Source organism: Cinclus cinclus, chromosome 12, assembly GCF_963662255.1.
Source record: "Cinclus cinclus chromosome 12, bCinCin1.1, whole genome shotgun sequence".
NCBI classification, from domain to species: Eukaryota; Metazoa; Chordata; class Aves; order Passeriformes; family Cinclidae; genus Cinclus; species Cinclus cinclus.
In genome coordinates, this window is record NC_085057.1 from 7,164,133 (window position 1) to 7,191,622 (window position 27,490).

Sequence of the window (27,490 nt, forward strand, 5' to 3'; positions counted from 1 at the left end):
GTAATGTCTGGTGGAGCTCTGGGGGACCAGGGGCACAGCAGGGACACGGGGGTCCGTGGGGACATTGAGGACACCGCGGTGCCGTGTCGGGCTGTGGGGACATTGAGGACACCGCGGTGCCGTGTGGGGCTGTGGGGACATTGAGGACACACGCGGCCGCCCGGCCGCCACCCCGCTCCCCTCCGGCCCCCGCGGCCATGGCGGCGGCGAGGCTCCCACGGGGCATGCGCGGGTCCCTCTCGGCGCTCGCTCCCCTCGCCCCGCGCGTGCAGCACCGTGGCCAGCGCCCGCGCGCGCACGGGGCGGGGCGGGGCGGGGGCGCGCGCGGGCGCGGCGGCGCGCGGAGCCGGAGCCGGGCACAGACACGGAGGCACCGAGCGGAGCGCAGCCCAGCGCAGTCCAGAGCCCTCCCGCCCGAGCCCAGCCGTCGCCGCCGCGATGTTGGACCCGTCGTCCAGCGAAGAAGAGTCGGAGGAGCTGGTGGAGGAGGAGAGCGGCAAGGAGCCGCTGGCGCCCGCCGCGGCGCGGCTCTCGCCCAGCCGCCCCGGCGAGGGCCCGGGCGGCGGCGGCGGCGGCGGTGCCGGTGGCGGTGGGAGCGCCGGGGGGCTGCAGCCCGGTGGGCGCGGCAGCAGCGCGGCGCGGCCCGCCAGCCCCAGCCCCTCGGTGGCCAGCGAGAAGGAGAAGGACGAGCTGGAGCGGCTGCAGCGGGAGGAGGAGGAGAGGAAGAAGAAGCTGCAGCTCTACGTCTTCGTCATGCGCTGCATCGCCTACCCCTTCAACGCCAAGCAGCCCACCGACATGGCCCGCCGGCAGCAGAAGGTACCGGCCGTGCGCTGCCCTGCCCTGCCCTGCCCTGCCCTGCCCTGCCCGGCTCTGCCCTGCCGGCCAGGCCCTGCCTCTCCTCTCCATCACCCACCTCTGGCTGTTCCCTGACTGCCCCTGCCATCCACCCACCTCCTTGCCCCCTTCTTATCTTCTTGCTCCTCTAGATACCCCTCTGCCTGCATCCCTGCCCGTTCTTCGCTTCTCCTGCTGCTCCCCACAGGCCTCAGCTCCCCGGGCACCCCAAGGGCACTCCTGGCACAGGGCACCTTGGGCCCGTGTGGTGCGGTTTGCTGGCAGCAGCCCTGTCCCGGGGCTTGGGGGAGCCCCCTGACCCCCTGTCGCTCTCCGTACTGCTCCCCGACATGGTCTCCCACACAGAGCTGGCGGCGGTGACATACATCGTTGCTTCTAGTTACGCAACATCGGGATTCGGGAAGTTTGGGATGTTGGCAATCTAAAGGTTGTCAAAAGGAGAGAAATGGGTAACATTGCTGGAAAACACCAGGCACGTGCTGTTGCCTTCTGCAAAGGGACTCCACAACTCCATGCTTACTGCAAAGTTTGCTTAACTGGGAGTTCTGGCACTGACTTGGGGAGTTGCTGAGTCTCGTTTCAACTTCTTGCAAGTGTTTATGTTTGGCAAGTTCCCCAAGACCGGCTTCCTGGCAGTATACATCAGCAGAGATTTGTGATGAAGTCTCTGCCACAGTCCCAACTCTTCCTTCCCCAGTGTGTCACCACGGCAGGGCTGCGTGCTGCTCCAGACAGAGGCTGGGCAGGAGTGCTTCACCTGGGCTGCCCATCTCCAGGAGCTGTCTTGGAGCTTGTTTCTCCTCTGAGGCACAAGTTCAAGGGCCAGGGCAGAAATTAAGTTTCTTCCGGATCTGGACACAGACATTTTTCAGTCAACTGCAGCCAACGTTTTCTCTGTGGCAGCCAGAGGCAGTCCCTGTGGCAGTCTGTGATGTAGTGTAGTTCTCTGAAACAGCTGGCTTTTTGTCACTATTTTTGGTTCAGTTTCTTAGACTGCAGTTTTAGCCTTGATACTGTCCTGTGTTCACAAATGACCTTTACAATTCAGGCAGACTCCTGGATGTAGTGATGCAAACGACATTCAGTTCTGCTACACCACAGGACTATTATTAGTCATTGCAACATACGGAGGTAGGAAAGTGTATCCGTACTGTATCACGTAGTTTAAAGGCAATATAGGACAATCTGTTGCTGGAAGGTTGAATGATCTGCTTTTGTTTGCTGAGCAAAGTACACAGCTGAAATTATAGCCAGGATTGGAGTTTCTTTTATCTGTTTGATTTTTTTTTTTTTTTTTTTTTTCCCTACAGTGCTTTTCAACAGATTGTGAATTTCCAAAGACATTTTGGCTTTTGTTTGCCGTGCAACTTCTTTGTGTTAGAGAAAGATGATGAAATTTACGTTATTGTTAGTTTCACTGAAATAAACCCAAATGAGTCCTACAACTGTTTCTCACGGAAAAATGAACTGAACTTGACAAGTAGTCAATTTCAAGTAGTAGTAGTACTTGTCTTTTAAGACAAGTAGTCCAAAGGAGCATGCAGCATCTTAGTTCAGAGAAGAGTGTCTGGGAAGGACAGTTTATAGTCCCTGAAATCAAAATAGTGCACTGTGAAAGGACGAGAGAAGGGAAAGGAAAAGGTGGGGAATCAAGTGCAGGTGAAATAAAGAAATGAGGAGTAATGACAAAAATTACAAAATGGCAGCGATACTCAAGGGTATGTGGAAGTTACACAGGATCTTGGGAGGAAATAATCCATTCTCTGTGAAATAAAGAACACAGGGAAACATTTCTGGCTTATTAACATAGCTAAAATAGGTGTGTCTTGGGGGCTGCCATCTCCTCTCAAGTTTATCAGTGAAATGGAATTGGGAAAGCTAAATTTGCTGTGGTAACACATGTCAAATTGAATTCACCCTTTAAAACGTGAATTAATTATGTTTTTTTTGTCCTCTCTATATCCCTGTATTCAGTTGTCATGCTGGGAGTAGACCCTTCCCCTTTTTTCTTAGCCACGACTCCTGTTGAAGTCAGTTAAAGGACTACCAGGGCCTGGAGTTTGTCGATGAACTAACTTCATGTGCTCCTCTGCTTTGCTTTTCTCACACATGCCTCTGGGAAAGTGCACCCTTCCTTCTCTGGCTGGAGGGGGACCAGAGAGTGAAGGTGCAGGACTCAGCTTCAGTTGCAGTGTATTGGTTGGGTCTTCAGTAAGGATGAAAGTATCAGGTGCTCAAGACTCACCAGAGTGGAATAAATGCATTTTGCTTCTTAGGGGAAAGGTGAGAGAAATCTGGATTTTGGTCCTGCTGCTATGGGGGCTTTGAGTCAGTTTGCTCATTGGCAGAGGAGGGATAAACTGCTTCCTTTCCTGTGTGCCATTTGCCTCTCCACCCTCACAGTCTGCAGTTTGCCAGGGAATTGTTTCATCCTTGAAGAGACAGGGAGCAGAAGGTCCCCAGGCATTGTCATTTGCAGTCTCCAGGCTGGTGTGCAGGACCATGCTCTCTCCTTTCCCAGTGGTGCTGGACAGAGAGGCTGCAGAGGGAGCTGCTCTATCCACTGCATGTGCAGGCACCTGGAGATGCCAGGGCCTGAGCCTGACTGTCTGCCCACTGCAGTCACTGCCCATGGACATGGCGTGTGGGAGCCCCACTGCGGCCCTGCTCAGGTGCTTCATGCCAGGCTGCTCAGATCCTACACCCATGTCAGGGAGATGCCACTGCAGACGTGTTGGGGCAGGACTGTGCAGCAGTGAGCACTGGGGACCTGCCCCAGCCCTGCTCAGCAGGGTCTGCCAAGTGTTGGAAGGAGAAGGATGAGGTTTGGCTTGACCTGGCTCACAGCTCTCTCCCATATAACAGGAGATACTGCAACCCTGAGCACAGACCAGACCGGTGACCATGGCTTTGCAGGCGAGGCAGTGAAGCTGTTGCCCTGCTGAGCTGAGCGTTTTCCTGGCTGGGTTACCTGATAACAGCCAACCCGTCCCCACCACAGCTGGAGGACCACAGCTGAGATGCAGTATTGCCGTCAGCCCTTGCCAGGCTCCCAGATCCCAGGCAGCTTCTAATAGCTTTGCCTTCTTTGCAATTTTCTCAAATAAAGAAGTGTTGATTTTGTTGTGGCTGCAGCACTGAAGTTCTTGCCTGGGCTGTAGATCCCTGTGGTACCTCCCCTGAAGTGTGTAATCCTCCCTCCTTGATCCTGCAGTGTCAGAGCTGGCTGGTGCCCCAGGGCTGCGTGTTCGGGTGCTGTGAATGCATTGGCACAGCGGGCACCAGCTGTGTAGCCACACACACAGGTGTAGTGCTTCAGAGCTGGAAAATGCAGCCTGGTGTTCTGCAGCACCCGTGAACCACCCTGGAATAAAGGGAACTGTGTAGTTAAGGTGCTGTTGCACCACAAAAGTAATTAGATAAATTAGAATATATATGAGAGCGAAGAGAGCAGTGGGAGAGTGTGAAGGGGTGGTGTAGATGGGTATTTACTGCATGTGGGCATGACAGCACTGCTTGTTTACACCAGAAGCAAACTCTATGTAGATGAATTTAAGCAGATGCCACTCAGGACTGATATTTTTCTGATCCTGACACCCCAGAAATTTCAGCAACAGAGGAAAAACTGTTTTTTAGATCAGTGTGTTCAGGTCTACACCTCTGCTTTGGGCTTATTTTGATGTTTATGGGGTAATGCTCCACCTGAGTAACTACACATCTGTGATGTCTACCTGTAAGTTCTTTTATTTACATCTCACTAGCAGTATTTCCTAAGGGAAAACAAAAAAGGCTTATTAGATACCTGCCTATTCTGTCTTACTTCCCACTTAGGTTTCTTTTTTAAGCCACTACTGAATTCCAGGCACATTTGAGATGAAGACAGTGGTCTGCAAGATACTCATCTCTGTAAAGCTTAGTGAAAACAGGGAGATTTCATTTTTGTCTTCTACCCCAGATGGGAAGAAGGTGCAGTGTATGGGCAGCCCTCACTAGACACTGGGGAATCTGAACAAGAGACCTACTGAATGAGGAGGAAAAACCTCCCATCAGAGCTTGCAATATAGCTGGACATGGAAGGTTCCAGCCTCATGATGCAGATCAGGAGGAAAGTGGCTTTGCCAGCTCCATGACTCTCGGAACAACGTGTTTTATTACTGCAGATGGCACTGAGCTTGGTAATTGCTTGCCCAGGATGTGTGTGGTCTTTTCCCTATCTCATGCTGATTTGTTGGAAGTAGAGTTGAGGCGACCAGCTGTGCTTGGTGCCTCTTCCCACTTGATCCCAACTGTCTGAAGCCCTTGGGAAGAGAGCTCAGCCGGCAGTCTAATGATGTTGAACAAGGTGTGTGTCTGTAGTGATGCAAACCAAGCGTCCTTGGATGTGGGCTGTACCTCTTGCTAAGTATCTCTGCAGCACGGCAGTCAAAAGGCAAAGTACAGCCCTGGAACTGGTGTTTGCTCCTTCAAAGTAGCATAAACTGAAAACACTTGTTGGGAAAGGGGCAGCAGGAAGAACTTTTTAGGAGATAAAATGTGAAGAGCGCATTAGGTCAGATATGGCTGCAGTCGTGGTCACCATTGCCTGTTTTCCTTCCTGCAGAATAAGGGAGTAGGCAGGCAGGAAAGTAAATGAGTTCCCAGTGGGATAAATGTGGGATGATAAAAGTTCCAGATTTGTTGCAGATTACCAGGGCTGCTCCTGGGAGAAGTGGCTCATGATTTGGGTCTCTGTGTAAGCCTGTGGGATGACGTCAGGTGCATTAGCAAAATTCTCAGTCAAATTCAGCAAAGCTTAAGCTTGTGCTTTGCTGAATGATGATTGATTTAAGCACAGCGCTTAATGCAGAACAGGTGTGAGGGGTCAGAAGCTGTTCAGTTGGTTACAATGCATCTTAAAATATTGAATTTCTGCAATTTCAGCAGACACACAGATGCTACAACAGGCTAGTGCAGCCTTCCAAATAATCACATACTTCTTCCTTATTTATCATGGGTTGGATTGTTACTCTCATGCTTACACAAGTTCTATCATAAAACCACCAACACATTGTTCTTCTGGGACAAACCCTGAAGACAGGTGGTGTTGGGACTTACTTTAGCAGCTTTCTGCTGGAGGACTTTTTTTTTTTTTTGTGGTCAAATTCTGCTCTGCTGGTCCCAAGAAGCCCTTGGAGATTTTTGTTTTTCTCAGCTCTGCAGAGCAGGAGAGGTAAAGATGATGCTCTGCTTGTTTTCTGTTAGTTCCTCAGTTGTTGTCTAATGCTGTTTAAGATATAGATGCAAGGTCCAGGCAGCTCTCAAGCATGAGCTAGACCTCATGCACAGCTCTGTAGTTGCAGCAAAGCTGGCAGGATAATTATTAGTGCTATGCTTATACAAACCTGGAAGAGTAGTTAGGGGCTGACTTCACCACTCAGATGGCTCAATGTGGGCACAGGCCACTGCCCCCATCCATTGAGGGCCTTGTGTGTGGCTGGGCTCTTGGCTGGGGCTGTCCCCATCTCTGTGCCAACCCTGAAGTGAAGGTGAGCCTGCTTGCAGAGTATTGCCATGGCGAGGAAAGTCTGGCATATCTGAGATGCTGTGCTGCTTAGGAGTGTGGAGTGCAGAATGTGATTACTGTGCTCAAATTGTCTGGAATCTGCAGAAAACAGTTCTTTTCAGTTAAAATACTTACCATTTATTTTGCCAGTGCCTTATCTTAATTTTATTCTAGGAGATATTAATTATTTGTCATACTTTGACTATTTATATACTTGCAGTTTATTGGATTGTGAAGTGGTTAATTAAATAGGCTGTGAGCTTGGTCTTTGGCTGTTGCAAAACTTTGCAGTTCCTGATCCACAGGATGACATTTCAGTTATTGTGGGTGGCACCTCTTGGGCCAGAGATGTTACGAACTAAGAGTGGAGAAGAAATACCAGATCATGCAGCTTCAATCCCTGCTACAGCCCATTGTTTCAAAAGGTGTAATTTATGGCCTTGCTTTGCATAGTCTAGACACTCTCCCTGAAGCACTTTGCCTCTTGCACAACTTGTAATTCCTTCTGCTGAATGGTGAGTCACTTGTTCTCCGTTTACCTTTGTGGAAAGTGGTAGGTAAGTCATTTCCCTATGCAATTGTTTGTTAGCTGGTGAAATACTTCATTTGTTTTCAGCTTATTTAGCAGTAGCTGCCCAGCCATTGCAACTCTGTTGCTAACAGTGTACATATGCAAACCCCAGAGTTACTGCCGGTGCTGCAGTCCAGAGTGTAACAAGGTAAACATCCTATTTCTACTTCATTACGTAAACTTGATCAGTATGTTAAGACCAATCAATACAGTATGATTAATAAAGCTGTTGCTTGGAGGGTGTGGATGTGAATCCAGCTAGGGGCTTCAGCAGCGCCAGGGTTTCACCCACAAAATGATCTCTAGAAATCACATATTTTAGTCTGTCTTTGAGAATTAAGACTAATTAAAACAGAAGAGTTCTATTAAAACAGCAGACAAGGGAGCTTTCCCTGATTGTAAGTAGCTCTTCTCCATTTGTCACCCAGGAGGGCAGGTGGGGTTTGATGGATGGCCCCTCAAATGTCTTCCCTTCCTGGAAATGGAACAGGGTGAGTTCCAAGGGAAGGTGCCACCTCTGTGCCCAGCTCTTTTCGAACGTGGTGCAGGCATAGCAGGAGAAGCGGAATTGTCTCCTCACCTTGGATGTTCCTTATGCAGTGGCACCACTAGCTCTCAGTTGGTCAGAATTGGGCCACCCTTGTTGAAGAGCATGCTCCAAGGTCCAGCAGTAGGGTCCAGCTGCCTCTTCATGAGGGTGGGAGGGAGGAGATGTGAGAAATGAAAGAGTCCTGGGGAGTTGCCCTGTGTCATTACCTTGTAGGTACTGACAAAAATAGACAGAGCATCCTAGCCTGGCACTTGCTTAGGAAGAAATTATTTGTGGGTACAGGATATTTGGGTTGCTTCAACCAGGTTTTCCTCTGAATTGTGTGGGCTTCATTCTTAAAACAGGACATAAAGTGCAGTTGCTGAGTGTTTGGTGTTAACCTTTTGAAATTGCTGTTTGAAAAGGTGCTTTTAGTGATAATATTTGGTATTGTCTGTGATTCAGGCTGATAAAGTCAGACATTTTCTAGAATTTAAACACCTGAATCAAAGAGTCATGCAAATATTTATTCAGCTTGGGGCAAGTGATGCTGTGTTTGTAGTTGTCATAGTTCAAAACCTGCCTGTCTACTTCACAGTAGGGTTGAGAGCTTGGACTTCTAGTAGTGTCAGGTATATAGTGACCCTCATGGGCGTCTCCCCATATGTAAATGTTAATATTTGATGAAGAAACTTAATGAAATCTATATTTAGTAACGTTTTTCCGGGCCAGAAGAGCAGATTTTTTTAGTCACGGTGCTGTGGTGTTTATCTTTGGGGATTGGCAATGTGATGTGCAGATCCTGAAAGAACCCCATTGACTTTGGTAGGACTTTGGGCTGATGCCACACTGCATTTCTGTAATACCCTGACAAATAGGGCTGATAGTCCAGCACTGGCCTTTTGTGATCTCGTATGCTAAATTAGGGTGACATTCACACAAGGGCAGGGTGCTTTTAGACTTCCTAAAATGAAGAGTCTTCAAATCTAGATTTGTCTGCAGACCCTCTGTGGACCACCTTCTGCTCCCTTTTTGGGGTGGGATTTAGAGCCACACTTGATGATTTAGGGTTAGCATTTATGAACTGGGTCTGATCCCGTACAAACATGGAGCAGAGTGACTCTGTCCCTGCAAGTCTAATTCTCTCTTTATGTCTTCAGCCAGATGAAGAATTTTTGGGGAAAGAAAATCAATAAACTTTTTAGCAGTAGAAAAGAAGTACTTGTTTAGGGTGTTGTCATTGCCTGATGCACTTCTGCAGGAGAAAGAGACCTTTATCCAGAGCAGCTGCAGCACCATGGCATGCACAGGCTCAGTTCAGTGTCTTGGAGCAGGGATAGAAGGGGGTGGTTTGGCTCCCAATTGCCTCTCAGACACAGGGGAGGACAGTGATAGGGAGGAAAGGCTGTTTTCCAGGCACACAACTTGAGGAGTTACTGATAGAAGAAGCTATTTGTTAATAATTGTCTTGTTGAAACAGTCTCACAGGTTGCCTTGTAAAGAGCAGTGTGTGCTCTAGCATTTGAATTTGATTTCTAGCATTTGCATTTGATCATGAGAACTCATTGAGCTGCTGAGGATGACAATGGAAGTTTGTAGCAGCCATTGATGTCCTTAGATGCAGTGTGTGCCTTCAATTGATGAGGCTTGTGGGGCCAGCTGACTCGTGCAGGACGTTATTCTCCCTTTTCTGGAGAATTTGTTATCAAGGCACAAGATGCTAAGTTGGTGTTGCCCTGAGGTGCAGAAGGCTTCAATCCCGTTGAAGGCTTTTACCTCTTCAAGCACCCCAACATGTGACCACAACCCATAAGTTTTTCTCTACCTCCACATCACAGGGGAGCAGCCCCATGCTTTCCTCAGAGCCCCTAAGAGAGGGACAGTGATTTGTCTTTTTTGTTAGGGACATGGGTGTGTGCATGAGGGTTGTTTCAAAGCCCATAGTGTCACAGCCAACATACAGTCTCTGGTTGGTGCTGGAGAGGACAAGGTGCCTGGCTGGTGGATTCCTGGTGAGATAAAGGGACTTGGCTGTTAGAGGGAACATAGACTGCTACTTGTAAATACAGCTCTATGCTCACTGATGTTGGTTCTACAAAAAGGCATCCAACCATCTGATTTCTCGCTGGTGCTTTGCTTAGAAATGAACTCTTATCTCAGGGAGTGGTTTGGGGGAGCCCTGTCCAGCCAGTTGGCCAAGTGAACCTAAATACTGCAGAAACACTTTGAGAAGAAATTTCTGGGCTTGCTCTGGCCAGCTTTGCACGTGGCTGGTACAAGTGGCTGTGGAAGAGAAAAGTTGCTCCATGAACAGCCAGCCAGATGCAACCTGTGTTCCATTCAGTGCTCCCCTCAGGTGTCCCTGTGTGATGGGTATGGGCTGGGAAGGAAGGAGCATTCACGTGTTATGTTTTAGGCACAGAAAATACTGGATGATTTGGGAACAATTAGTTGCATCCATCCAGAAGTTCTGTCGAACTGCTGTTGATGCTGCCAAGTGCTGTAGTTTTTGCAAGGAGGTGGTTTCACTCTGCCTGATGTGCTGTTGCAGGGGGTCACCACCTTCCACACCTCAGCAGCACAGGATTTAGGCAGCTGGAAGGTGATGTGGGTATCACATAAGCAGAAAATCAAGCAAAAGGCAATTTGCTTCTATGATGCCAAATACCGTTTCCTAATTCAGCGAGGGGGCTTTGCATCTTGCATATGATGAGTTTGCTTTTATTGTCTCCACCACTAGTCTTCCTTCCTTCTTAGCTCCTATTCTTCTTGGAACCAGAGATGACAGACTCGTCTCTGCCTCGGGAGGAAGCTAGTGGGGTGATGCAGCAGGAGCCAGCTGCCTTGCTACCTGCATGGTGACAGTGCAAGGAGAAAGGAAGGCCACAGCCAGCACTTCTTCAGCCACAGGCGAGGCTGTATGAACTGAGAGTGGTGCAAAAACCAGCACTGTGCCTCCCACCCTGGCTCCAGAGACACCCTCTGCCAGTGAGACCTCTAGGCAGAAGCCATCTGCTGCTGTTACCTGGGATGTTCTGAGCTGCATGGGGTTGGTTTTTGGTGCATACCAAAGAGCTAGCTGGAGATTTGGACTGCAGAGATGTTGTGTGTGCTCAGTCCTTTGTGAGGGAGCAGAGCAGCTCCCAAACATGAATCGATGCCGATGCACTGTGATGGGAAAGAACAGGGAGCAGGGAAGGGCACAAGGCCTGGCTGAGGGAGTTTGGAGTTGTGAATTTTCAGCTTTGCTCCCTTCCTTCATCAGGTGTTTGGTGCTTTAGTCTTTCCTCCTCTGGAAGGATACTTGTGAAGGAGCTGGGGCAGGAAGGAGGGATTGCTGGCAGTTCTCAGGTGTGGCTGTGTTTTTCTTTTCCATCTCCCATTTGCTCTGCATCAGGTATGCCCAGGGCTATGCAGATATGGTGGGTAATAATACTCCTCTAGCCTCTAGTTGTCTCAAGAGAGAGCTGGTGTCCTCAAAAGATTTAAGTTGATCATGCAGTGGTGGCCTTGGTTGGCCAAGGCTCTGCCTGGTATGATTTCTGCTTGTTTATGGGCTCCTGGACTTCAGTGGTACCTTCTGCTCTGAAAGATGTTGATTGTAATTCTGCAAAGATCCTACCCCTGCCTTCAGCTGTGGTCTCATGGGTTTTATCTACTCCAAGGACTATTTATTTCCCAGAATCTCTCGTGACAAATTCCTGCACAGCCTGAGCCCCATGCCCAGCAGGGAGAGCGGCAGTTGGTGCACTTGTTCCAGCCTAGCTGGTGTAGGGAGGGAAGGCTGGGCAGGGAATGGCATCAGAGAGCCTGTTTTTTAAACAGTGAGCTGGCTGCTTGTACCAGCTGCCGTGAGCCTGCATGGCTGAGCCGTGGGCATCCCCTCACGGGTTACACCAGCCCAGGGAGGGGGTTATGAGCAGAGCAGACTTGTGGAGCGCATAGCACAGGTAGGGAATCAAAGCAACATGCCAGTGGCAGGATGGAGGAAATTAATTTGACACTCGAAGTGTGTTTTTAAACTTCTGATTTTGCTTGTTTTTAAGTGCTGTTACAAGTTCATGTGCTTGTGCAAAGGTTATGAACTGAGCAGGACAGGGTCTCCATGAGCATTGTTAGATTTCTCCATCAATAGTGAAAGCCACTGGAGTGCCTGGTCTCTTGTGCCATACACATTGCTGGCTGATATAAAATGGATGTTTCCTTCTAATGCTGCATTACATCCCTGCTGCTGAGGTTTTATTTGGAGTTCCTCAAACTATGACCTCTGAAGCCTCTGTGGCAAAGCTCCTGCTTGGTACATATTTCATGCAGCAGGATGCAAGTGACAAAAATTCTTCCTGTAATTTCATCTCTCTGTAAACTCCCTTCTCTCAGATTCTGTTGCATGCCAGAATATTCCTTTCTGCACAGAAGTCACCCCAAAAGTGATTCAGATCCTGCTGAGCAGGACAGTCTTCTTACCACCTATTTATAGTGCATGCAATTACCCTCCATGCATCTCAGAATTCTAATTGCCTTTTTATTGCTGTTTGCAGTGTGTTAAAGGTTTTTGAATGCTCATGCCTTGTGTTCTCATTAGCTCTATTTATTCCTCCTTTGGCTCCCTTCCTCAACCTCATCAAATTTAGCATCTTCATGCTTCCAGGGCCTCAGGCAGCTTTGCCACTTCTGACTTCTCCCACATCCTCACTTGTGTTGCTGCTCCAGATGCTTTGTGTTTCCCAGTCTGTGTCTGATGTGCTCTTGGGACCTGTCTCCTGGAAGGGGCTTTGTGCCTGCTGTGATACCCTGCCAGTGATCCTTTTGTTGGGCCAAGAGACTCAGGGAAGGTGCCTCAGTGTCTCTAAGGCAGCTGTCTTGCATCAGACAGGGCTGTTCAGTGTGCTGAGGCTGCCCAGGCAGTTGAAAGCAAGTACATGATTTCTAAATAGGGAGCAGTGGTCAAGGGTCTGGGGAGCAGCTGGTAATAGAGACTAGGAGCTGGTAATCCAGGTGGGAGGCAGGTGCTGTAGCCTGGGGTCCCTGCATGGATTTGTTTTGCCAGTGTGGCCCCAGAGCTGCTGTATCACCAGAGGTCCCCTTGTGACAAGTCCCAAGGTCTTGGACTGGGGACACATACAACTGGTATCACTGAGTTTGCTTTTTTTAGAGCTTCATATGTATCCTGCACCAGTTTTCTCCTGATAGGCTTGTACAGCAACTGGCACCTTGGTGGATCACTGGGGACAAGCAGTAGCCTGTGTTTGTCTTGTCTAGTTTCTTGAGTGCAAAGTCCTTTACGATGTTGTTTGCTTTATGTTTTAGTCTTGTTGTGTGGCATTTCCATAGCTCAGATTAATTTAATTATCCCCTGAGGTGCTTGCTTGCTCACAGTTGTCCAGGACATTATTGCCCTCCTCTTGTGTATTGAGGAGCCCACACAAATCTGAATCATCAGTAAATGTAATCACGGTGTTTGATGTTTGTTCTTCCAAGTCCATGATATATACAATGAATGAAATTGGTCTTAATACCCATCTGTGCCTCCCCTTTCAGCACTGATGTTCCAACATGCTTATTTGCTGTGTACAGCCCTGCCACTCAGTCCTACCAGCATTCGTATTGACCAGAGGAATTAATGTTTTATGTAAAATTGTATCAAAAGCCTTCTAACTTTATAAGTAATTTATGGCCAGAGCTTGCCATCAGCAACTTTAGCATGTCTGCTAAGCAGGGTGTCTGCTCAGGGAGGGCTGGTCTCAGTAGCCTGCAGTGCTTTGTGGGCTGGGGCTGAGGATGGGTGAGTGCTCTGTGCTGCCAGCCAGCATCCAGCATCCCTGCCTGCGGCTGCTCTCAGCCTCTGACATGGTGGCACTTGTGACATGGGCTGTGCAGTGTCACTCTAGGCTGGCAACCTCCTCTGTGGGCCCTGGCTGAGTGTGAGGGTTCATTAGTCAACAAGAAAATTACTGAACTGAGACAGCCTGGAGCTCCTTGGTCTCAGTGGGAGTTTGCTGTTTCATGTTCCTTGTGGAAGGTGAAAGCAAATGCAGAGCTTGGCAGTTTGAGCACTGACAGGGGGCTTGAGTTTAGGCTAGGTTACAGGCCCAGCTCTCTGTTCACTTCTTCACAGACTCACACAATTATCCAAATGTTTCTTGAGCTGTCATCAATAAGAAGGTGGTAAAAATATTACTCCTTCCTCTATAGAGCACTGGAAGATAGTGAGAGCTTATGAGATGCTGAGTTAATTGTTTAGTGCAGAATGCAGGTCTGGGGAAGCACTGGGGCTGAACCTGGTGAGAGTGGCTGTGATCTAGCTCAGACCAGGGTCTGCCCCTTCTGTGACTTGCTGTGTCCTCCAATCAGCTTCTACAGCTGCTCCCTCTTAAAATAATACAGTTAATAGTCTTGCATAATTCATGCTTACAAGTTGTATGCATTTGATGATGGAAGGAGCCAATGTTTCATTTACACACATGGGGCTTCATATAGATCTCAGCAACTCTGTGCACAGCATCCATGCACCCTTTCGTGCTGTTTGCATTTGGGCAGGTGGACAGCAGGCTGCCTGCTGTTTCCATAGGCAGGGCAGTGCCTGGCTTGGCTGCAGCCTGCTCCTCTGACATTTCCTGAGCTTGTCACGGATGCTGCCCTCATTCAGGAGGGAGAATTGCACTGTAATGCGGAAGCAGGACAGGAAGGTCTTCATCCTTATCACTCTCAAAACCCAACTGCTGTATGAAAGGAAGCCAGTCTGGAGTCCTGAGCCTAGTTTTGCATTGCTGGGAGTCTGTGGAGTGAGGCTCTGCTCCAGATGGGCTCTCTTGGGATGCATATAGATGTGCTCTGGCTGCCCTTGCTTGGGGCGCTTTCAGTGCAAAATGTGGCCTTCAGATGTTTGTGCTCTGGTGAGGGCTCAGGCTTCAGGGACAACCAACTGTGACTAACAGGAGATGGGCATTTTAACTAGTGTAGCAGCTCAGCTGCCCTCTGCTAAAGCCCATGCAGTCAGGAGAAGAGTAAGACCTCCGAGTTTTTCCTCTCGGCCAAAGGCATAAGAGCCAGTGGCCAGGCGAAAGCAGCTGCCTTGCTGTTTGGTTGCTGCAGGTTTGGGAGGGAGTTACAGCTGCTCCAGTGGTGTGGCAAATCATCTCCATTTATCTTGTGGCGTTATGCCTCAATGATGTTAGAGGGTCTCTTTACATTGCATAGATATTCAGACTAAGCAAACCACAGTAGTTTTCCTATTAAAATTTAATGATGAAAGATGACGTAAGTGATTTATTTTCTTTTTTTCTTTAGCCAGTTGTTTAATTTGCTGTATAACCCTCATGCTAATGGTAATAATCTTCCTTTGCTGTGACTCAGGGGAACAAATGTGCCTTTTGATTTTTTTTTTAACCTAGACAGAATCTTTGTGATAGTTTGTTTTGGTTTTTTTACGGTGCTGATTACTTGCTTTGCAGTGCTGTGACCTATATTGAAGGTGAAATTTGTGATAAATACGTGCTTTGGGGAGAGAGGAACAATTCTGGTTTTGAGAAGATTAAGGCCTGTCAGGCAGCAATCTTCATTTCAATTAGACATCAAAATGCAAATAATCCAGACTTCAAAGTATGTCAAGGTGAGAGTAGAAAGGACTTCAGTACATTCTGAGATTAAGTTGAAATCCTTGAGCACTTTAATTGTGCTTGGTTAGTTGCGCTGTCTAGGAATGGTGTGTGGGGGGGTAAGTCACAGTTGTGCAAGGAAGCCCTTCAAAGATATTTTTAGTCCCAGGACTTCAGAGGCTAAAGGAGGGATTTGCTCACCTGGATGCTTGGGAGACTTTGCTGTGTTTGAAAGGGTGAATGACAGAGCCTGGGCAGTGAGAAGACTGAAGTACTTTTTAAAATTTCTACTTGAAGAGATTAGCTACAGTTCTATGAAATGTAAATGAAGTTCCTACTCTTCATTCTCTTTTTCTTGTATCTCCTTCTGACTTCTCAAGAAAACAGTAATGAAAAAGTCTTGGGGTGAGAACCAGAAAAAAAATCAACTTGTCCCTGTTGAAACCATGTGTACAAGGTCATTGCTGTTTGTGTAACAAATCTCACAGGATTCAAAGAATGTCCTTGGTGTCGTCTTGTGCAATTTTTCAGAGGTGTTTATGGAGTCACAGCACTACTTTGCACCAAAAATTGTAGCCATACACTATAATTGTACATTGTGCACCTCTTTTTACCCAGTTTGAATGATCATACTTTGTAGATATGACCCAAGCTGAATGAAAAAAATAGCAAAAATGCAAATTATACTTCTATCTTGTTTAAAAAATATTTAATTATGTTAGCATGTAGACTCTGCACTACAAAAACTTCTGTAGATAGAAAGACCTCTCTAAATGTCTGTGTTCTTGAGAGCTGGACCTTGTGTGAAGAGCATTTGCAGCCACCTCACATCCCCCTTCCCAAGGGAGCCAGGCAGCCAGTGACTTCCCCATGGGTGGCAGATCTCCCTGCATCCCGTGGGGCTGGGGCTCTTTTTGCAAGGCAGATCTGGGCATTGCTCTTAGGAGTTGCTGGGCCTTGGTAACTCAGCAGAGGTGGGAAGGGCTGCAAAGAGGGAGGCAGAGGCAAAGAAACAGCCTTCTGCATCATGCGGGCTACTGCTGAATCACTGTTTATGCTGCTCCGTACCTGCTGACTTGATGCATGGAAATAGGGTACCTCTATTTTTAGTTCTTATCTTGTGCATTCATGCACATGCATGATGAAATTATACTTTTCATAATGGGAGCAGTTCCTTGCCTACACAGGGAAAGTATTTCAGAGTTGTGGCACAGTAATGATTCCCAATTTCTTCCCTTCCTAAAATCATTCACACGAGGAGAGAGTGGGGAAGAGGTGCTTACTCTCTGTAATACTACAGGATGCCCCGAGTGCCTTGGAGCTGCCACTGCAATTGATGCAATTGAGACATGATCCTGCCCCACTGCCTTTCTGGCAGCAGAAATGCAGCTGCCAAATTTTATTCCATACCCTGCTGACTTCTTTTACCCTCTCCTTTAGAGCTTACTTGATACCTAAATAGGATTTATCAACTATTACAGCAGGACCACCGTGTTTTGGTTTGTTGCTGTCTGTTTTTAATCTGTGATTTATTTTGCCCCTGTGGATGCTTGTGGAGCAATATTGAGCTCTATCAGCAGAGGAAAAGGTCCCAAGATGAAACCAGAACATTTGTGTTGGCAGGAATTGTGTGTTAGCTGTTACCTGCTGCTGCATTAATTGTGCTGTGAAAACAGGCACCGCTTTTGAGGTAATTTAGATATAAATTACCTATATGAGTTGGGATGTTGAGGTGAGGCAAATCAGTGACTCGTTGGTAGCAAAAAATGACTGTTTTCATTGGGGACAAAATCAGGTTTATTTTGTTAATGCTGCAGGGAGCCAGTGGTTGCTGGTGGAACATTCCAGTGAAAACAAAGCTTTCTCATTCTAGTGCGTTGGGATTGACAATGGCATTTTGGGAAGAGAAGAAATAAAAAGTGCTTTGCTTTTAAATGGCTCTGTCATTCATGTGGCAGCAGCTTTGTGACACTGTCTGTCCTCAGCTGCTGTGACTTCAGAAGCCAAGATTCCCCAGAGCTGGTGAGATTATGTGACTCAGATATTCTTTAGAAAATGCATTATTCCTTCCTGGTGCACAGGGTGCTGGTCCCTGCCCCCAGAAAGCCTAGGAGCAAGTGCTGCTGCTGCTAAAATGAGTAAAGTCGTGCATACAGTGACAGCAACCTGGTCCGAGTACTGTGTCCTGTGTAAGAATTGTGACAAAATGCTTGTCAGGATTCTGCCTTAAAATCCTGTGTCCAAATACTGTACTTGGCATCTATGAGGTTTTTCCAACTGCCCTCTTTGATTTTCTCTCAGGAGAAGGTAGCAGGAGAATAGCTGCTGCTCTTGAATACCAGATGAAGTTCGGCATCAGCTAGGTGGTAATTGTGCCTTTGACCTGAAGCTCTGTAGCTTTGCTTTCTGGAAAGTCTGGATGCTAAACTCTCATCTCCCAGCAGGTCTCGTGTCTTAAGCCACGTACAGCAGACCCAGTGTGCAGCCTTGTTTTCCTTAGCTAGCTTATTCAGAGTCTCAATATCCAGAAATTAGTGTTGCCTCCAAATTCAGATCCATTTCTTAAATAACCTTTTATTGTCCTGTGAGAGTTTGATCTGGCCAGCAAGAATGACTTAGTGATTCTGGTACTCACTCTGGCCCTGTGATGCCTGATGTCTTTTGGGTCCTTTGCTGCCCTTTGTCATTACAGGGCCTTGACACTTGCATCCAAGAGAGTATGATGTCCTTGTGAAACCCTTGCTGGTCCAGTTTCTGTCCTTGTTTTAGGGATATTAGGAATGAAGCAGTCACTTGCATCACTGCAGAGTAATTTTCTGCCTCTGGAGCCATGCACAGAGCTGCAGCACGTTCACTCCTTGCTGCACACACAGCCCCAGCTTTTCCTGGTGTGAAAAGCCTGCTGAATTGTTTTAAAATGTCACAGCAAGAAAGAGCTTTATTTCTCGTACTCCATCATTTATGTCAGCCCAGTTTGTGAGCTGTTTGCCAGAAGCACGTGTGCGGGTGTAAATGCATTGGCTTTACGTGGACCTGTTTTCTGTGTTTGTGGCTGCCCTGTTGAGGAGCATCATCAGCCAGTGCTGGAAAACTCCTTTGGCAAAAGAGGGAAGAAAGGGAAGAGGAGAGCTGAGGAGAGGTGGGAGGAAGGTGCTCATCTTGAAGCAAAACCACAATTTTCTTCTGCTTCACCTCCCTACAAAGAGACAAGGAGGGCCTTTGGACTGTGCAAGGACACTTCCCCCGGTAGGTAGGAATAAGGTAGAGCAAAGGTACCCAAGAGTAGCTGTGTAGAAACAGATCCATGGTACCTTTTGGTTTTGGGGGGAGAAACACTCAAGGTTTGGACACTTAATGTCCTTTTTTTCTGGACTGCAAATATTTTCTCCCCGAAGATGTTTAAAGCTAAGTCTCATGAGGCTGAAACGGTGTGCGAGCAGCCCCAGCTCTTCCCGAAGCTTCAATTTTCAGGATTATTCAGAGATTTGCAAATTAGAGGTGCTGATACCAGGTGCCTTGAGCTTCAGTGGAAAAGCATTTGATGGTATGTGGCATCTTGCAGATTAATTCCCAGGCACCATCCCCTGTTAGTGGTACTTTTCCATCACTAATACTGTCTGTGGCCAGAGCTCTCTGCTTGGCGTATAGCCACACACTTTAAGGCACAGAGAAACCAAGGCAAGGGGAAGAGAGCCTGAGCACAACCTTTGCAGAGAAGGTGCTCCCAAAACCATGCTGGCTGCCAGCTCTTTCTTCACTGTGCCCAGAGAGATGCCTGACTGTGCCAGGGATGCTCTGGTGCTCAGCATGGGGCATGGGATATCTCATCAGACACCTGAGCAGACCGGCTTGGAGGTGAATACCTCGTTAGAGCAAAGCCATGTGCCTGCCTTGCCTCTCTGCTCTCTAATTGCTGCCTCGGTGCTTCCTATCTGCATCCAGTAAGGAAGCTGCTGGATAGTTAATTACTGCTCTGGTCTGAGTGCTGTATTATAGTCCATTCTGTCAATACTAATTGTTTTATAGAAGTATGAAGTACCTCTTCCCCTTTCCTCCAAGGACTTTGAGATGCAATGTGGGCTTTAATGATATCATTCTCCCTTCTGTCCACTGTGAGCAGGAAAGTATCTCCCATTTTCAGTGGGCACTTAGGGCTATCTGTTGGAGAGTCACGAGCACTCTGCTTTTGGGGTCTGTTCCTGTGCCTTTCCAGAAAAGCTATTTCCTTGCCCTGGTACCTTTGGTGCTGTGTATTTATAACTAAATCAATTGAACTCAAGATCAGAGTTATGATTATCAATTGTCCTGATGAATCCAGGCATTGCTTCCTTACATTGTTTCCTTCCTGGGTGAGGTTTCTTCTTCTTGCTTTTCAACCTTTGGTTTAATAAATAGGTGGAAAAAAGAATAAGTAACTTAAGCAGGGGTTTTAGGTGGACATCTGCTGAGACTGCATTCAGCAGTGTGTAAGGATAGAACGTAAGGAAAATTCTCCCTTTCAGGCATGAAAATTGTCAGGTCTTGGCATTCAGTTGTATCTTCATGTACTTGCACTGAACTAGGTGGTCAAGGTGGGTAACCACTGGTGATAGCTCTTTGCAGGGGGATTTATAATTTTGAATGTGTTTTTATTATTGCCCTGGAGTAAACACCAAATAAACCCACATTCATTCATAATTAAAGAACAGTATATTTAAGCGTGCCCCACGTGTGTTGAGTTTCAGTTGTGTTTGTAGTGACTAATGTTTTGGGGCTGTGCTCTGGTTCTCTTTGCATCACTGGAGGTTTTGCTGTTAGCTTTTAATCGTTAGTGGCATTGCACAGAGCAGGATGAATTTCCTGGTGAGCACCTGTGATCTGTACCCTGTCACGCAGAGATGAAACAGGAAAGCAGGGAAGAGCTCTCTGCCTGGGTGTGGGAAAGGCCCTGCCACTGGGATGCTCCAGACCTGATCCTGCTTTCTGTATCTACAACTTCCTGCAGAAGCCTCAAAAATGTGATACGGGTGTGTCTGAGGGTGCTGGTGTGATTTTAACAGGGATGGGGAGGATTTGTTGGCAGAAGGATGGATGGCAGATTCCTGTTCCCAATGGGGTTTGGAGGATGAGAAGTGTTTTAGCCCTTCCCTACATGGCACCTTCTACTTGGAATGTGCTTCTCTGTTGCACAACACAGCTGCAGGTGCATGTCCTGGTGCTCAGATCAGGGCTTCATCTGCTGTCAGCTGGTTATACCAAGCAAAAGGAGGATGGCTGGATGCAAGGCTTGATGCTATTCCTCTGTTTTCCCAGGGGACTCACAGAGCAGACCATACTTAATTAGACTTGTTTTTATACTTAATTAGAGTCGCTTTCAGAAAACAGTGCAACTGCTGGTGCTATCATCGCTTTTCAGTGGCGAACATGGGAGGGCAAGCAGCATGGAGGTATTGCTGACCCACAGGGTCAGAAATACTCAGACTGAGAGGTGGGAGTGTTGATCTATGAGCTGAATGGTGCAGAATGACTGCTGGCTACTCCCCCAGGCATGGCACAGTTCTGGACTGCTGGACATGCTCAGTGCACCCTTGTCAGGCTGAGGAATCCTTATTGAAAGTCTGAAACTGCTGTATGCAGGCTGAGATTACATGGCTGTCAGTGCAAGCTGTGAACTGGGAGGTGACACAGCTTTTTCGCTGGAGGAGAGCTTTTTTGCATATTGTGTGGGATTTACAAACAAAACTTACTCCAATACAGGCTGGATATTTTCTGTATTCTATTAAAATATGGGGGGACAGGAGGCAAAAATTAGCCTTTTAGACTTAATCTCTATCTTCTTCATCTGTACTGAGCTCTGAGGGTGTTTGTGACCAGAGATTTGTTTGGCTTGGAGTTCCTGTACAAGGACTTCCTGTCTCAGCTGAGCACTCTCAGTGCTTTCTCTGCTGTTCTTCACAAACATTCAGTGAAGTTTGATGTGCTGCTGATGTCATCTGCAGGACATTCTGTTCTGTGGCTTTAAAATGCATCCCAGTTTCAAATCTGCTCCACTGGGCTTAAGAAAGCCTGTGGTGGTGCCCTTGCTGTCACATCACCCAGGCTTGTGGAATTCTGCATGTGAACTGCTCTCTGAAAACAGTTTCCTGGTTCTCAGCAGCAAATGTGATTATGGTTACACTGGGGAGTGCTCCCACGAGAAGCCACATTGTTGCATTAAAGGTCAAGTTCAGTTGATTTTTAATCCTTGGAGAGCAGCAGCCTTCTCTCTTTTACCCCTGTGACTTCATGTGTGTCTGCCAAAGCATAGGCAGGAGCTTAGAGATTGAGTACCAGGCAGGCCAGGCTTTGCTTCTGGAACTTTTCTGGGGAAAAGAGGCAGCAACATTTTGGCTCTTAGTTGTTTTTTTTAAGAGCAGAAACTGGAGCTGCTGTCTCTCAGTGGTACCCAACGCTGCTGCTTTGTGCCTGCCATCAGTGGGAACTGGGGAGCCCCAGCACTGTGTGCAGCTGAATTTTGGGTGGGACTGATGGCACCTTGCTGTGTGAGACAAGCACCTGGAAACCCAGAGGCTTCAGTGGGAGTGGGGCCAGTTTCCAGGCTATGCCTGCTTGGGGCCTGTGGCATGAGGACATGAATTTTGGGAGAGTGTGGGGTCCCATGTTCCAGGGTGAGTGAGGTCTCACACACGTACCCAGGGATATGCAGCAGCTCAGGATGTCGCTGATGATATTTGTCACCTTAATATTCAACTCCTGTGTTTTCAAATTTTGGCTTGAACTGCAGATTCTTATGTTAGTATTTTGGGGCAATTTCCTTCAGTTCCTGATTAAAATGCATGTGTTTTTCCTCATTTAAAAATATCATCTGTATCAAAAAGCTAATGATCACAATACCTGGCTTCCTTTTCCCCAACAAAGATGACAGCAGTGATATAAATCATTCTGTTGCTGATTGTAAAATTGCTACCTTCAGGTACATCTTTATTTTAGGGTTGGATTTTTTTGGCTGCCACAATTTGCAAGAGAAAGACAGTTAGAAATTTTCTCCTTTTAATATGTAGTTTTCACAACTCTCAAGTCTCTTTATCATGTCAAACTGCTTTGGCTGCCAGGCTGGAAAAAGCAGAAGATTAAAGTGTCTTTTTTTTTTTTTTTTCCCAAGCATGCAGCTGAGCATATATGTATATGGTGTCTTTTCTGATGTAAGATAAAGTCATAGAGATTTCCTGGTGGGCTTTTGCATTGCTCTGCTATTGTGATCTTTGCTGAAGTAGGCAGTGAATGTCCGTTCCTTGGGACTTTTTTCTTCTCTGATTTGAGCTCAGTTATCTCCCTCAGTTGCAATTCCTGATGTGGTTGTTGTGGGACCACAAACCTTCCTAGCACTAAGGTGCAGCAGCTCCAACATGTGCAGAGTCCTGCTGAGAATTTGGATTTTAGTTGCTAGGTTTTGAAGTGAAATCTTAAATGCATTTTAATGCAGCATCATATGGAAACATCAAGGATTGTTTTGGGGTTTTTTTTTGTTACTGGGTTAGTTTTGGGGTTTTTTTTATTTTAGGTGGGGTTTTTTCCTCCCACCTCTATGGGGAGATGTAAATGCCTGTCAGGAGCTGCAGAGACTATCTGAAATGCCACCACCATCTGACCACCTCCAAACAGCCAAGCTCTGTGCTTGGTGAATGACGACAGCAAACCCTATGAAGGGTATGGCTTGTATTTAATTCTGCATTACAATCCCTTTAATCTAGGATTATATCCAGTTGTTTTCTTCATGCAGTGCGTATGCTGTCAGATAAAAGCAATAGTATCTGTGAGGAGAAAAATTGCTTCAAACGGGCTGAAAACCTTGAGTATCAGCAGGTGTTTTTATCAGAGGCATAAACCTATCTCACAAAAACTGTCCAGGCAGATACAGGGGCATACAGGACCCTCCAGCTCTGATAGATTAGGACCCTGGGAAGGCAACTGGTTGCAAATGAAACAGTAATTGCTTTCCCCTTACTGAATGAAATCTTCTCTGAGGCGATTACACAGATTAAAGCTTCCCACTGCAATGTACCAGAATAAATATAGCTGTGCCTCTTGTGGGGGCTGCTGCAGAGCAGCACTGGCTGCAGGATGCCTCTTGTGAGGTATGGCAGGGCAGCTGGAGTGAAGGGGAGAAATCCTGTAAAAATAGGGCTGGAATGACCTCAGGCTATCTGAACATGTTCCTCTCTTAAAGATGGGTTGAGCACACCCAGGTTGTTCCTGGTGGCACTTGTCCAGCTGGACCCACTGGGGATGAGGGGACAGGAGATCCTGGGTCAGCTCCCCATGGACACCTGCATCCTTACTGGGACAGGGCCTTTTCTCCAGTATCCAGCCTGGCTTCTGTGCTGTAACACATACTTTTAATTTCTTGTCATGAATGTGAGTGGAAATGAGGTTTTTTTTTTTTTTTCCCCAGCAGATTTTCCCGTACTTTAAGGGAGTCTTGTCCTCAAAGCCTTCCTGAGGGATCTCTTTCTTTTTTTCTTACAGCCCTGCACTGGGCTCCCATTTGTTGCCTTGCCCCTGCTCCCCTTGTCAGGGGCTCCCTGAGTGGTCAGTGCCACCAAGGTGCCCTTTCCCTGCACTGTGCCAGTACTCAGTGCACCCCCAGCCATGCACTTCACACGTTAAGTTAAGCCATTACCCTAAATAACAGATGCATTTTACCAACCTGATAATTGGTAGTAGGTGCCACTTTGACCAAGGTGCAAGGGAGAATTTGCCATGCTTACACAAAATCGTTTTCCTTGTTTACCACAGCATGATTTAACTGCCTGGTGCTGTTAGTGGTGTTTGATTAGGTTGCACGCTATATAATTTCAAGTACAGTGCGTGGCAGTTGCATAACACAAAGTCTGAAATCCAGGAATCGTACATGTGAGAGTCGTAGAGATCCTTTTCCACTCTAATTAGCTTCTTTCCAGAAGAAAAGAAAAAAGCATCAAAAAATGCAGTTCACTTCAGTGTATAGTAGGAGATGAAGCCTTGTGCGGGCTGGAGCAGTGCCACATGACAGAGCATCATTCTGGGTGGTACAGAGATGTGCTTCTTCCCTGCAGCAGTGTGCTCCTCTGAAGAATCTGGATTTTCTTAAGGTGTTTGGCAAACCTGAGGGGGGCAAGTGCAGGTGTGGTGGGAGGGGTTACTGTCTCTCTCCTCTGTGCCCAGCTTGTCCAGACCCTCTTGGCACAAGCTTGGGCTCCCCTTCCAGAGCTCAGCATCAGTCCCTGCCCAAGGGACACAGACTTGTGTCCTTGGCACAGCCCTGTGAAGGGGACTGCTCCTGGCTGTCATGGCTTACCATGTGAAATTATTTGAGTTATGAGTATCTTGGGGCTAGGCCTGGTAGAGTTTTCTGTTATTTTCATTTTGCACCAAATGGTACAGGGAGGTCACGAGACTCAGGATATCAGCACAAAAACAGACCCTGGAGCTGACCCGTATGTGAATGGGACAAGGCAGGTGCCTGGGTAGCACAGGCTTCTGCAGAAGCATTTGCAACCAAAGGGATTTGAGTGAGCTGTGGGTACTCAGAGTGCTTTGAATTGTGACAGTGATTGTGGCACCATCACCTCCTATCAAATGAATCACAGGAAAGAAGTCTTTCTCTGGCCCAGGGCTAGTTAGTTTAATTAAAGGTCTCTTGCTCTCACAGAATTTTGATGTAGTCAGCTAAGTTGGTTGCTTAAATGATGTAGTGTTGTTATGCTTATTTTTCCTTGAGTCTAAATTTCTGTGGCATAAGTAACAGGATGAAATGATCTGTTGCTATCTGTGGAGAGCTGATGAGAAACGAGTGTTGGAGGTGGTGGGTAGGCACTAGAACTGGCAGGGGATCTGCTGTGAGACCTGATGGTTTTGCTGCAAATTGTAGGGGCCAAGGCTGTCCCAGTGACTTGCCTCATGTGGCACAATGGGGAGACAGCCACCACCTGCTCAGCACCAGCTTATTAAACTGTTTTGAAGAAAATAACCTTGACATCTAGTTTATCCATTCTCAGGGGATTGTTATTTGTATCTGTCTATTTATCTAATTAATAAAATTCTACTTTTATATCTTGGGGAGGAATTTTCTCTAGGCCTTTGCTTATCCAAAAAATCTTCAGTGACTTGAAGTGATGGTTGTAATGATGGCCTTTTCTCTCGGTCTGTACTGCAGGGCCCTAATAGGGACCAAAACAACATATTGAAATTTCAAGCCCCTCTTCTTCTACACATGCAGTTTTCTCATGGCCCACCTTTTGTTTTTTGTTATATCATCTTCTGATCCAAAGCCCTTGTTTTTCCAAACCTATGCTTTCTTGTGAACTATCTTACATTTCCACTGGGGGTAGAAATTATTTTCTGTGCCCCATCCCAGGGAGCTTGGTGGCTGCTGGCAGTAGCCATTCATGAATTAGCTGCAAGAAATGCTGCAGTGGCCCCTGGTTCCTTCAAGCTTGCTACTGAGGACTGTGACAGACTGCCATGTGGACACTGGAGTGGGGTTTGGCTTGTGCCATTGCTGGCACTTCACTGGCCTTTTGTGCTGCTCCAGCTCCAATGCCCCATCCCAGCTGGGATCCAGTCCTTCTTTGGAGCCTGAGCCCTGGCTCTTTTCTCATGCTCACAGCCATGATCATTTGCCTGCTACAGCTGCTGGGACTGACTTAATGCAGTTCTGTACTCAGCAAAGGCACTCATCAAGACTGGAGGCTTTTTGGCTTCTTGGCTGCTGCTTCTGTCAGTAGTTCCTATTAACACTAATGGAAATCACACTCTGGCATCAGCAGCACAGCACCCCCTGTGCTGTGCTCCACTGTCTGACAGGAGTGGAATTGTGGAGGTAATTCCTTCTGCATCACACAGAGATTTTACTGCAAGGGGTCTTGCTGTCATTTCATATGTACTGTGCCAGCTTAATGTTCTGCTATTTTCTTTCTTGGGAAGAGCCTGAGGAGTGTGGTGGGGGTTAATGCTGGTTCTCAGGCACCAAGAATAAGGGAAGAAAAGTCTCCTTTTGAATTCCAGCCTTCGACACGGTGCTTCAGAGGCTTTCCCTGTGGCCTTCCATAACTACAGGGTACGTTGCTCTCTCTTCAGCAGCAGCCCCTGAGCAGAAAATGCAGCCTCTGTCACCCACCCAAATGTCTGCCCATAGGCAAATAGAATTTGTGCACAGCTTAGCAGAGGGCTCAGCTACCAGCGCCATTCAGAAATCTCCTTGGTCTCCCAAACAGGCCTGATGGGTGCCTTGCTCTTACTGACTCATGTTGTGCAGGCTCAAGATAAGCATCTATTTATCATGTTCTTGCTGTTAGCCTGCAATGTGGCAAAGGCTTCTGTCTTTCTTTGTTGTTTTTTTCTGATGCTATCTTCAGTTTCTTTGCTTCTCCATTGTACCAGGAAGAATTGGGATTTGTTTTGCATGTTTAAAGCACATTTCTGTAAAAAGTGTCTAAGGAATTAATCACAAAGCTCAAAAATAGTACATGGTTTGTAAAGAAGTAGTCACAGTTCAGAAGATTAAAGGAAATAAAAATTTCTGTTTTCCACCTAAATTTAAGGGGAGCTTTAGTGTATCCTGGGAGATAGCATCAGAGAGAAAAGTGAGATTGCAAAGACAGACATCAGCCAGAAGGAGTGACTTGTGCCCAGCAGTTCTGCATTTATGTTTGGGGAACTTTGCTCCTGATAAACTCTTGGGCTTTTAGTCAGTGAAGGTAAAAGTATCTTCTCCAGGACTGGAGCTGATTGGCAGGGATTCTGAAGATCTCAAGTGACTTCTGTTGCCAGCTTCCCTGGCATTTTTTTCCCCCAGTGTTTCCTGGGGGCAAGGATTTTATTGCTAATTTTGTTTGCTACAGCATGCATAATGTCTGACTTTCCAAGCCCATTGCCAGGGTTTCAGCTGGAGCCTGGCAGCTTTCTCTGCTGTGTGGGTCAAGCCAAGTGCTGAGACCTGGCTGGGAATGAGTTGGAGGTGGAAAAGAGTTTCCCACCAGTTTGTCCTTTTCTTGTTGGTGTGGGCAGGATACTTGTCCACTCAAGAAATCCTTGTGTATAAAACTCTGAAGTTTGGAAACTGCAGACAAGGAGGGGCTGGATGGCAAAGTAACATTGGCATCACTGGAGAAAGCCCTGCCAGTAGGGAACCAAGGGGAATGGGTTTGCTTGTGTTGCTTTCTGGCATTTCCCCTTTGTGCACGCCCCAGCCTGGCCCAGTTTTCTGGACAAAACCTGCTTGGTCACAGTTCAGCCTGGTCCTCTCTTCATGAGGGTTGGAGCCCAAAGGAGCTGCATGAGCCGGCGCAGCTGGTACCTGGCATCCCCTGCCCGCCTTGACCTGCACACCCTGCGGGCTCCCTGTCCCTGCCCATCCTCCAGTGTGCCTCATCCAG

General features: G+C 47.3%; 1 protein-coding gene across 4 annotated transcripts in view; it reads left to right on the plus strand.

Annotated features, from left to right (window-relative positions):
- The first annotated feature begins 438 nt into the window (after positions 1-438).
- CADPS (calcium dependent secretion activator) overlaps positions 439-27,490 on the plus strand; it is a 203,982-nt gene continuing 176,930 nt past the window's right edge. For all 4 annotated transcript variants that reach the window (XM_062501029.1, XM_062501028.1, XM_062501030.1 and 1 more), the window contains exon 1: positions 439-819. In XM_062501029.1, coding sequence (XP_062357013.1) covers positions 439-819 — 381 coding nt within the window. The remainder of the gene's footprint in view (positions 820-27,490) is intronic.